The 11,991-nt window shown below is 38.4% G+C and overlaps 1 protein-coding gene across 1 annotated transcript in view; it reads left to right on the top strand.

Annotated features, from left to right (window-relative positions):
• SETD2 (SET domain containing 2, histone lysine methyltransferase) overlaps nucleotides 1-11,991 on the top strand; it is a 106,871-nt gene that overhangs the window by 803 nt on the left and 94,077 nt on the right. Inside the window, exons 2-4 of the mRNA XM_004703993.3 lie at nucleotides 814-5,138; nucleotides 7,446-7,577; nucleotides 8,978-9,106. Coding sequence (XP_004704050.2) covers nucleotides 814-5,138; nucleotides 7,446-7,577; nucleotides 8,978-9,106 — 4,586 coding nt within the window. The remainder of the gene's footprint in view (nucleotides 1-813; nucleotides 5,139-7,445; nucleotides 7,578-8,977; nucleotides 9,107-11,991) is intronic.

The raw sequence follows: 11,991 nt of genomic DNA, 5'->3' as shown, positions 1-11,991 counted from the left end.
CCCCCCAAAAAAAAAGAAAAGAAAAAGGCAAAACTGGTGTTTGGCATTTATTTTATAGCAAGTTATTAAAAGACACTTTGAACAGTGAGAGTGGTGTTTGTCAAGTTCCTTCCCCAGGACCTACACCCAGCATCAACCTGCCATAGCGCTGAACTCTGATTGTGAACACTACATGTTAGTGTTACAGGGTTATGTAGTACTACCAGCAGAACCTAGGTTTAGGCCCAGGCAAAGATAGTAGCAGTATATACTAGGGGGAAATAATTTCTAGGAAGGCAGAAGGCCTGGTCCTCACTTGGTTATCTCCTCAGTAAAATGAATGAGATGGGAAGCTACTCTATACCTATATTGTCTGGGGTGCTTGTTTTAAAAACAAAAACAACAGCACAACACTTAGACTTACTGAATTGGAATTGCTTGAAGTTTGGATCACAGATTTAGATTTCTATTAAGCACCCAGTGATTTTGTGTAATGCCAGTGACTCACTGATGTTTAATTATGGTTCTGCGCCCCCCCCCCCAACATAAGAATAAACTATTATCAGTATTGTGATGTTATTTTTTTGTTGGAATCAATCAACGCACATTCGTGTTTTTCTTATAAAAAATTTACCTAGAAAACAGTTTGATAAAACTGGTAAAATTCTTTAAGAGAAAATAATAATGGAAAAATACTGACACTGTTGAAACTGAGGGTGGGTTCTTAAGGGTTTATGTAATATTATGTGCTTAGGAGAAATATGTTATTTTCAAATTATGATGCAAACCATTTGAAAGTATTTTTTTGTTGCACATGGTTTTTTTCATTTATAGGCAAAGATTGAAAATGTACAGAAAACGGGTTTCATCAAAGGACCACTTTTCAAAGGTGTTGCTTCTAGTCGGTTTCTGCCCAAAGGCACCAAGACAAAAGTCAATTTGGAGGAACAGGGACGACAGAAGGTGTCCTTCAGCTTTAGCCTTACAAAGAAAACTTTGCAGAACCGATTTCTGACGGCGCTTGGAAATGAGAAGCAAAATGAAACTCCAAATGCCCCACCTACACCTCTTCAACCAGATTCTACCCCTAAAATTAAAGTGGATATTGGAGATACTTTATCTACTACAGAAGAATCTTCCCCACCAAAATCAAGGGTGGAATTGGGAAAAATCCATTTTAAGAAACACCTGCTTCATGTAACATCTAGGCCACTGCTGCCTACTACCACAGCAGTAACATCTCCACCTCTTCCCATAGTACCATTACCAGCAGTTATAGCAGAATCAACAACTGTAGATTCACCACCCCCATCTCCACCTCCACCACCTCCACCTCCCCAGGCCACACTACCCTCACCACCAGCACCAATAACAGAGCCAGTGGTTTTGCCACACACACCATTAACAGTTCTGATGACAGCACCAGTGCCCTCACCCATGGATGTAACAGTTAGATCCTTGAAAGAACCATCATTAACGGTTGTACCAGAATCTTCAGAAGTGGACACTAAGGAGGACACTATATCTAATAGTTTAGAAGAACACATAACTCAAAATTTGAATGAGCAAGCAGATATTCCCTCACAAAAAGAAGATTCCCATATTGGGAAGGATGAAGAAATTCCAGATAGTTCTAAAAGTAGTCTGGGCTGTAAAAAAACAGGCTCTAAGAAGAAATCTTCACAATCTGAAGGCACCTTTCTTGGTTCAGAGTCTGATGAAGATTCTGTACGGACTTCTTCAAGTCAGAGATCACATGATTTGAAAATTGCAGCGACCATCGAAAAGGAAAGAGATTCAAAAAAGAGTTTAGCACCTTTAAAAAATGAAGATTTAGGGAAATCGTCACGATCTAAAACAGAGAGAGATGATAAATATTTCAGCTACTCAAAGCTTGAAAGGGATTCTCGGTATATATCTTCCCGATGTAGATCAGAAAGAGAGCGACGGCGGAGCAGGTCTCGTTCCAGATCTGACAGAGGCTCCAGAACTAGTTTGCCTTACTCTCGATCAGAACGATCTCATTATTATGACTCTGATCGTCGCTACCACAGGAGTTCACCTTACCGAGAGAGGACACGCTATTCTCGACCACGTACTGGTAGCAGGACCCGAGAGAGTTCTGATTCAGAAGATGAGTATAAGAAGACATACTCAAGGCGCACCTCCTCTCATTCCTCCTCTTACAGAGACCTAAGGACATCATCCTATTCTAAATCTGATCGGGATTGCAAAGCTGAATCGTCTTACACGGAGACAGAGAAAAGAGGAAAGTATTCTTCAAAACTAGAAAGAGAATCCAAAAGGACTTCAGAAAATGAAGTAATGAAAAGGTGTTGCACTCCCCCGAGTGATCTGGGATTCCGACGGGGGTCATCGTATTCTAAGCATGATAGCAATGCTTCTCATTATAAATCTACTCCTTCAAAATCTACACCGAAGTCTGATAAATTTAAAAATGTATTCTGTTGTACAGAATTCAATGAGGAAATCAAACAGTCTCATTCTTTTGGTTTACAGACTCCTTGTTCAAAAGGTAGTGAGTTTAGAATGATGAATAAAATACCTGAAAGAGAAAAGACTGGGTCTCTATCACCATCAAATCAATTAAATGATTCGCCTACTTTTAAAAAGCTAGATGAATCATTTATTATTAAGTCTGAATTTATAGGCCATGATAGCCATGAAAGTATTAAGGAATTGGACTCTCTTTCTAAAGGGAAGCACGATCAATTAAGAACTTATTGCCCCATAGAATTAAATGTAAATGGATTTCCTGGAGCAGAATCTGATTTGACAACATTTTGCACTTCTAAAACTGAGTCTGTTTTAATGTCTTCTGATGATAGTGTGGCTGGATCCGAGGTATCCCCTTTGATCAAAGCATGTATGCGTTCATCAAATGGATTTCAGAATACTAGTAGATGTAAAGAAAAAGACTTGGATGCTACTTACATGCATCATAGTAAGTCAGAAAGCCCTTTTAGAGAAACAGAACCTCCAGTGTCACCACACCCAGATAACCTTGTGACATTGCCAGATATGGCAATAGATTATTCTAAAGCAGTTAAGGAACCAGTTTCTTGCTGCAGAACCAAAGATTCAGATATATACTGTACTTCAAATGACAGCAACCCTTCCTTGTGTCATTCTGAAGCTGAAAATATTGAAACTTCAGTTGTGAAAATGTCTTCCAATAGCTTTATGAATATTCGTTTGGATTCAACAGCTATAAGTGATAGTAGAAATATGACAGATCAAACTGCAAAGTTTGCTTGTGAAGAATATAAGCAGAGTGTTGGTAGCACTAGTTCAGTTTCTGTTAATCATATTGCTGATTTATGTCAGCCTATAAGAAGTTCGGAGATTGCTTCATCTCTTCAGAGTCTCTCACCAGAAATAAAAGTGGACACTTTAACTCTCTTACAGTATGGAGAGAACACTTCTCCAGTTTTGGATGCTGTGCTGATAACTGAAAAAAGCACAGAGTTTTTAAAACATGCAGGGGAAGAAACAAGAGAAGTAAATAGAGATCTTCCTGACTCAAGAAGAGGATTTTCTTCCTGGGAAAACAGGCATAATAATGGGCTATCTGGGAAATGTTTGCAAGAAGAAGAGAGTTCCACGTTGCCGGATAGAAGACCAGAAATCTCCTCAGATGGAGAAAGAGGACATGTGCATACTTCTGATGATTCAGAAGCTGTATTTTCTTGCAATTTGAATTTAGCCATGGAAAGCAATGATGATGTAACTTATACCTTAAAATGTGACAGTAGTGGCCATGCCCCAGAAATTGTGTCTACTCTCCATGAAGATTATTCTGGTTCCTCCGCATGTTCAAGTGATGACAGCGATTCAGAAGACACAGATTCTGATGATAGCAGTATTCCAAGAAACCGTCTCCAGTCTGTTGTGGTTGTGCCAAAGAATTCTACTTTGCCTATGGAAGAAACAAGTCCTTCTTCTTCTCGGAGCAGTCAAAGTTACAGGCACTATTCCGACCACTGGGAAGATGAGAGACCCGAATCAAGGAGACATTCATATGAGGAAAAGTTTGAGATTATAACAAATAAAGCTTCTCAAACAGACAAGTTCTTTGCTTATAAAGGAGCAGAGAAAAACCCAGAAAGTTCTTTCACGCACCCTCACAGAAAACAAATGGATAATCACTTGCCTGAAATGGCTCATTCTCAGAGTGATGGGGTTGATAGTACAAGTCATCCAGATGTGAAATCTGACCACCTAGGTCACCCAGGTTCAGCGGAAACAATAAAATTCAAAATAGCATCAAGGCAGCAAGAGGAGCTGTCAATTTATTCTGATGATTTTGAAGATGTCCCAAATAAGTCCCACCAACAGACCACTTTTCCTACCAGGCCAGATAGTAGACTGGGGAAAACGGACTTGAGCTTTTCTTCCCCTTGTGAGATCTCTCGAGTGGAGAGCTTTCACTCCTCAGAAGAACTTAGAAACGTAGGGTGGGACTTCACTCAATCAGAAAAGCCCACTACCACATATCAGCAGCCTGACAGCAGCTATGGAGCTTGTGGTGGACACAAGTATCTAAGTGCAGAACAGTATGGTGGGACACGTAGTCACTGGCAAGGCAATGGCTACTGGGATCCAAGGTCGGCAGGCAGACCTGGAACTGGAGTTGTATATGACCGGATTCAAGGGCAGGTACCAGATTCTCTAACAGATGACCGCGAAGAGGAAGAGAATTGGGATCAACGTGGTGGATCTCACTTTTCAAATCAGTCCAGCAAATTTCTTCTGTCCATTCAGCAGAAGGACAGGGGATCAGTGCAAGCACCTGAAATAAGCAGCAATTCCATTAAGGACTCTTTAGCAGTGAATGAAAAGAAAGATCTTACAAAAAGTTTAGAAAGAAATGACATGAAAGACAGAGGGCCTCTTAAAAAAAGGAGACAGGAGCTGGAGAGTGATTCTGAAAGTGAAGCTGAGCTTCAAGACAGAAAGAAAGTTAGAGTGGAGGCAGAACCGGGAGAGACAGCAGCACCTCCAGGCTCTGCACTGTTTGGACCTTCGTGTGTCATGGATGACTTCAGGGACCCCCAGCGATGGAAGGAGTGTGCCAAGCAGGGAAAGATGCCATGTTATTTTGATCTTATTGAAGAAAATGTTTATTTGACAGAAAGGTAAGCCTAATTTAATACTTGACAAATTTTAACCTATTTTTGAAAAAGTAACTTTTTCACAGTTCAGACTGTATTAATCTAACCATATACAATGTAGTGTGATAAAATGTAAGTTAAAATCCATAATTGTTATGAACAGTCTGTTCTTAGGAAAAGGAAACGTGGTTAGGTTTGCTTTCCTTCCCTACTCCATTATTTCAAAAATGTGCAGAACAAAGTATCTTACGGACTTTATAAAGCAGGAACTATACTAGCACATAATATCCTTATCTTTATTATTAGCATATTGATAACAGATTAAACTTGGCTGTAGCATAATATATTTTAGAAATAAGATATAAGATGGTTAACCATAATTCTTTTACATAAAATCAAATGTAACGAGGTTAAGAGTCAGAGCTTCTCAGTTGACTTTACTTTCACCTCCCTTTTGAAATAGCACTTTTAAATAAATGAATATGTTGAATGCATCGCCCTCCTTTTTAAACCGGTGCGAAGGGATTTTAAAACGTGAAAAAATTCCATTATCTTTTAGCTCCATTTTCCAACTTTTTTTCAGACATTTTATGCTCCCTTGTTTTCTCTTATTTACCTTTCTATGCTTTTTTGAAAACCTGGTCCATTTGAGAATCAAAGTATGGTCATCTCTTTTAACGTTCACAATTTTTATTAAGTAAAGAAATTGGCTATGTGTAAAAAGACTGATTTAAATAATTAGGTTCCATTAGAAGCTTATCCCTTTTCTTTTTAAAACGATAGCAGAGAATATCTAGTTATAAATTAAGTTTGAATTCAAAAGATTGAATACATTTTAGAATTATTTGAGTAGATTGATGGAATTTACATAAACAAAACCAATCAGACTACAGATTTATTCAGCTAAGAGATTAAGATTAAGGTGAATATAAGACTATGTGCATAAAATTCTGGTTGGTGGAAACGGGCTATTTTGGGGTGGGAAATATATAGATACAATACTAGTATAAGTAAAGTATAAATTATTTCCTTATGTTTAATGAAAATAGACTGACCTGCAATAATCTCCCCTTTAGTCGTAATCTAACTTTCTGGAGCAATATAGGAAAAAGCAAACAAACTATTGCATCAAAATTCTTTAAATACTTGTAATTAGATACTTTTTCTTCCTTTAGTCATCATTCATCTTCACAATAAACTATCTCACTGAGCATATCCATATGCTCATGAATGGCTTTGTATGAGTCATTCTTTGTACCTACACTTAGTTGAAACTGTCACAACACACTTCATGAAATTGAAACTAGAGTAAACCATATGTTGAAGATAAAAGCAGTAGATTAGGGTTAGGAGATTAAGATAGCCGCTTAGAGCAGCTGCACTCTTCACTGCTCGTTGAAGAGTGCCTCATAATTCTGTAAGCATTTTAAGAAGGAGATGTTAGTCCTCCATCTGTGCCTTTTTTTAAAACAGGTTAAAAAAAAAAGTTCAACAAATAGGCTAATAAATAACACTTTCATTCTTTTCAAATTCTGTCATAGTCTTTCATGAACATAATCAAATTTGATAGTTTTCCTTTTATCTAGTCAGTCTGTTAGTATTGGGAAAACTTACTCCTCTGAAACCTTACCTCTTTAATTGCCTTTCTTTTTTTTTTTTCCCCCTTTAGCTATTCAATATTTTTTAATGTTGGGCTGCTGACTTCAAGGTCAGCAGTTCAAAAATCACCAACTGCTCTTTGGTAGAACTATGAGCCTCTTGACTCCTGTAAAGAGTTATTGTCTCCGAAACCTACACAAGGAGCTCTATTCTGTACTTTGGGTTGCGGTGACTCAAAAACTATTAAGTGACATTGGATTTTTTTTTTTTAAAAACAACGCAAGACATTTTTTCACCAATCTCTTTCTCCTCAGTCTTGTACCTTCACTATTTATTCACTCATGAGAACTGATTCTGAAATGTGACTTTGATTACCAGGTGTACCCTAAGCTCAGTATGACTAACATGTAGAATTTCTTAGATTCTGGGTCTCACTTGACACGGGCTTAGGAATTAGGGCTGAGTTCCAAAATAATAGACTCGAGCTCTGCTAGGTCTAAGGTTGCCCGTCTCATTTTTTTAAACAGTTGCAATACAATTTTTAGTGTTTTCAGTCTCACGGGTACTGGCGATTTGATATATTTTCCTTTAGAATGGTTAATTTAGAAGATTCATAAAACTAAAAAAAAAAATCATGAAACTAATTGGATTTAGTACATATTTGATAATAGACATTATACTGTGGCCAGGAGAGTTATTTAACCATTTTAAAACTAAAATTTTACTTACTAGGAAGAAGAATAAATCCCATCGGGATATTAAGCGAATGCAGTGTGAGTGTGCACCTCTTTCTAAAGATGAAAGAGCTCAAGGTGAAATAGCATGCGGGGAAGATTGTCTTAATCGTCTCCTTATGATTGAATGGTAAGTAATAAATTAGCATGTTTTACTTTGCTCAGTCTTTATTGAATTCTTTCTAACACAAAAAATAATTATTTCTCTTAATGAAGAGAAAACCTTAGCCTTTCTCCTGTATCTGAGTAATAATAACATTTGCAGATGGGTAATAGAAAACAGGTGTTGTTTATATGGGCATACACATGAGAAGAGGAGACACAGGAATTGCCCTCTACCCCTAACTTGGCATTACTGTCCAGAGTGTCTGCATTCCTATGAACTTTGCAGTCATCCTTAGGAAACAGATCTGAAGTACAGCCTTGTTTCCTTCATTTTATTCTCCCCTTAAAACGTTTAGTAGTTTCATGTTGCTTTCAGGACTTAGTTCAAAGAATGTTCAGAATCTTCTTCCTGCCTTTCGTTCGTCCTCCATTCGCCTTCCTTACTAGTTATACTTCGCTTAGTTTCAGTCCCTGTCCCTAGTCGGTTTTGTTTCCTACTGGTGCACAGGCTCTCCTTATCTACCCATACCTTTGCATCTTTACAGTTTCTGCCTTAATCCCATTACCCCCGAAAGGTTTCCTTGACTACCTTTTAAAGTGAACCTGCCTTTTCAGATAGCAGCCCAACTGGTAACCACTCCACCACCAGAGGAGACGGAGCTGCCTTTTGAGCCTCTATAAAAATGTTTTTTACAGCTTCTAAAATTCAACAATGTATTGGGGATGATTGTATAACTTCAATTGTAGTTTGAATCAGTACTAAAAGCTTTTGTATCTGCCAGCTTTGGAATGTGAGGAATTCAGTGAATGTTTGATTTTTAATTTTTACTGTGTAGGGTCCCTAGGAGAAAATCCATATCACGTTATATTGCCTTACTCTGAACAAGGTTTCTTTCAAATGTAGATCTAATAGCTGTATCCAAAAGCCCAAGGAAATAGTGATTAGAATGGAATGTAAGGGAAGTGCTGGATAGAAAAGAAATTAGCTCTGCAGAGTTGTCAGAATTATTAGAGGCTTATGGGCAGTCTAGAAACGAGTTTTAGACATGCAAGTTGAAATAGGCCTTCTTGTGATGGCTGGATGACGGTAGTATTGTGATGATGATCCTCAGACACTCGGTTCTGAGGGATTCCCATCATGATTAAAAGAATGAAAGCGAGGAAGACTCGTGTGGGGATTTAGCATACATATGCTGGTTATGCCATTAACAAATAAAACCCACACACATTGCTATTGAGTCAATTTAGACTCATAGTGACCTGATAGGGAAGAATAGAACTGTCCATTAGGTTTCTGAGGCCCCAAATCTTTTCACCTGCTTAATGCCAGAAAGAGATACACACTTATATAGCACATTCTGTCAAAGATGTTTGTCGTTCTTTTGCTGCTTTGAAGCATTAATTTCTACTCATTTCTTATTTCAGTTCTTCAAGGTGTCCAAATGGTGATTATTGTTCTAACAGACGATTTCAGAGAAAGCAACATGCAGATGTGGAAGTCATACTCACAGAAAAGAAAGGCTGGGGCTTGAAGGCTGCCAGAGATCTACCTTCGTAAGTTTTTGTTTCTATTGCCTTCATTTCAATTTTGTGTCATTGGACTTAGGTAGATAGCTTCTAGGAGGCCAATGCTTATTGTGCAAAAATTAAGAATTTCAGGTGCTTTTCTTAAAAGTTCGATATATACACAAATAACATGTTTATAGCTAAAATACATAAAAGGAATTAAGGAAGAAAATTAAACATTTGTTGGATCCTAATAATTCAGGCATATCTAACATGTGAATACACTTGGATGGTGAGTATGGGGGAAAGGAGAGGTATTAGTCTGCTTATTGTAAGGATTCAAAGCAGCCAGGAAAAAGAATAGTGTCCTATAGCTTTTATTTTTCAAATATTAATACATTGAGATTAAATTTTTATTACATGAAATTAAACATTTTAAAGTGATGACTCCAAGAGTAATACCCTTACACACACATATTAAGCAGTTTCTCCCCATCCGCATCTCCACCTGCTGTTTCTGGCAACAACTACTGTGTTCTGTCTTTGTGGATTTATTTATGCTAGATATTTAAATATGTGGCATTTTGTGTCTTCTTTAATTTAGCATAATGTTCTGGAGGTTCATCTACACCAGTGTTTCCCAAAGTGGGTGATACTGCCTCCTAGGGTGACCTGAAGCTGCAGAAGCAGATACCTACACGGGCTATATTATAAAAATGTTTATCACCGGGGGGTGCACTAGTTTTGTTTTTTAACTTGAATAGACCAAATGAGTGTGAGAACATGTGGTCTGCATTATAGTATGTCTGAGTACTACATCTCTTTGTATGGCTGAATAGTATTCCACTCTTTGTGTATATCACGTTTTGTTTATTCATTCATTTGTTGGTGAACATTGGGTCTTTTCTACCCTTTTGACTTTTATAACATTACTATGAAAATAGCTTTGCATGCATTTCTTTGAATTCTTATTTTTAATTCTCGAAGACATATACGTAGGTACAAAATGCTGGGGTCACATAACATTCCACATATTGGGTTAAAGGGAAGAGGGAACCCCACAAAACATCACAGGTTCGGTAGGCGCAATTGTACAGTAATAACAAGTAAAGATTATAGTTAAGTCATAGAGAGCATGAGAGTGAAAAGATGGAGTCAAGTAATGGAGTCAGACGCAATTCATGGTAGCATTGCTCACTTCAGCCCCACTTGATGGTCCTCGTAGACGGGACTTAGCCGTCAGAGTAGAAGCAGCTGCCTCGTCCTCCTCAGCCACCCTTCCGAGAACCCGGGAGCCTCATTATTTATTGCTAACCACTCATCACATCATGTTAGGGGGATCTGATTACAGAGTCACACATCACAGAATGGGGCAATACAATTCATCCTAGAACAAGTTCGATCACTCTGGTGTCTCATACAATAAAACACAATTACTATTCTGGGAGGCATGCAAGACCCCTGATAGCAGACAATAACCTATGTCATAGGAGTAGCAACATAGGCAATACAATCAATAGGGGATGACCTAGGGGTGTGCCCATAGGAATGGGAAGGTCCAGGATTACACATGTGACAAGATGGGTGGACTCTAGATTCATAATGGCTACCCTAACCTTGGTCATCCTTGGGTGGGTATCTCCTACAAGTAAACAGACAACTGCTATCCATATCAGAAGGGAGTGGGCCTTATTTGTTGTGGGATAAACAGTGGTGTCTGCTTGATCTAGACAGCTGATACCACTCAGTGAGAATGACTCCCAATCCACTCTTGATGACCTCCAAGTGTACGGTCATTCTCACGCAGCTAAGTCTGGATTTGGGGGAGACAGCTTGAGAGAAATCCTTCTTTTCCCCACAACATATGACTGTTTTGAGGAGCTGCCAAACTGCTTTCCATAGTGGCTAAACCAGATTGCATTTCCATGAGCACTGTTGAGAATTCCAATTTATTCACAGCTTGCCAACACTTAATTTCTGTGTTCCCTCCTTTCCCCTAAATAGCTATGCTAATAGATGGAGTTTAATTTGCTTGTCCCCAATAAATAATGGTGTTGAGGATCTATCCGTGCATTTATTGGGTATTTTTATATTTTCTCTGTAGAATTGCCTGTTCATGTTGTTCTGTCCTTTAAATTGGGTTGTTAGTCTTTTTGTTGCTGAATTGTAAGAGTGCTTTATGTATTCTAAGGAGGACTAGTGATGTAGTGGTTATGCCTTGGACTGCTAACTTCAAGGTTGGCAGTTTGAAACACACCCCATCTCCCCCAGAGGCTCAAGGGAGAAAGATGGGGCTTTGTTCTCCTGTAAAGAGTTACAATCTTAGAAACCAACAAGGGGGTTGCTATGAATCAGCAACAAGTTGATGGCAGTGAGTTTGTTTTTTTTTAGTATATGTATTCTGGACCCTTATTAAATTGATGAGTTCCATAGCACATATTTTCTCTCATTTATATTTCTCTTGTTCCTAATGCTTTTGGTGTCATATATCTATATAAATATAAAAATCATTTTATTAGGGACTCATACAACTCTTAATCACAATCCATACATACATCAATTGTGTAAAGCACATTTGTACATTCATTGCCCTCATCATTCTGAAAACATTTGCCCTCCACTTAAGCCCCTGGTATCAGCTTCTCATTTTTACACCCCCTCCCTCCCCGCTCCCGCCTTACTCATGAGCCCTTGATAATTTATAAATTATTATTTTGTCATATTTTACACTGTCTGATGTCTCCCTTCACCTACTTTTCTGTTGTCTGTCCACCAGGGAGGAGATTATACGTAGATCATTGTTACCGGTTTCCCCTTTCCAACCCACCTTCCCTCTCTCCCAGTATCGCCACTCTCACCACTGGTCCTGAAGGGATCATCTGCCCTGGATTCTCAGTGTTTCCAGTTCCTATCAGTACCAGTGTACATCCTCT

The sequence above is a fragment of the Echinops telfairi genome, unplaced genomic scaffold, assembly GCF_000313985.2.
Source record: "Echinops telfairi isolate 266 unplaced genomic scaffold, ASM31398v2 ScPeMD7_7420;HRSCAF=8458, whole genome shotgun sequence".
NCBI lineage: Eukaryota > Metazoa > Chordata > Mammalia > Afrosoricida > Tenrecidae > Echinops > Echinops telfairi.
Note: the sequence above shows the minus strand (reverse complement) of the source record. Positions and strands in the feature narration are given on the sequence as shown.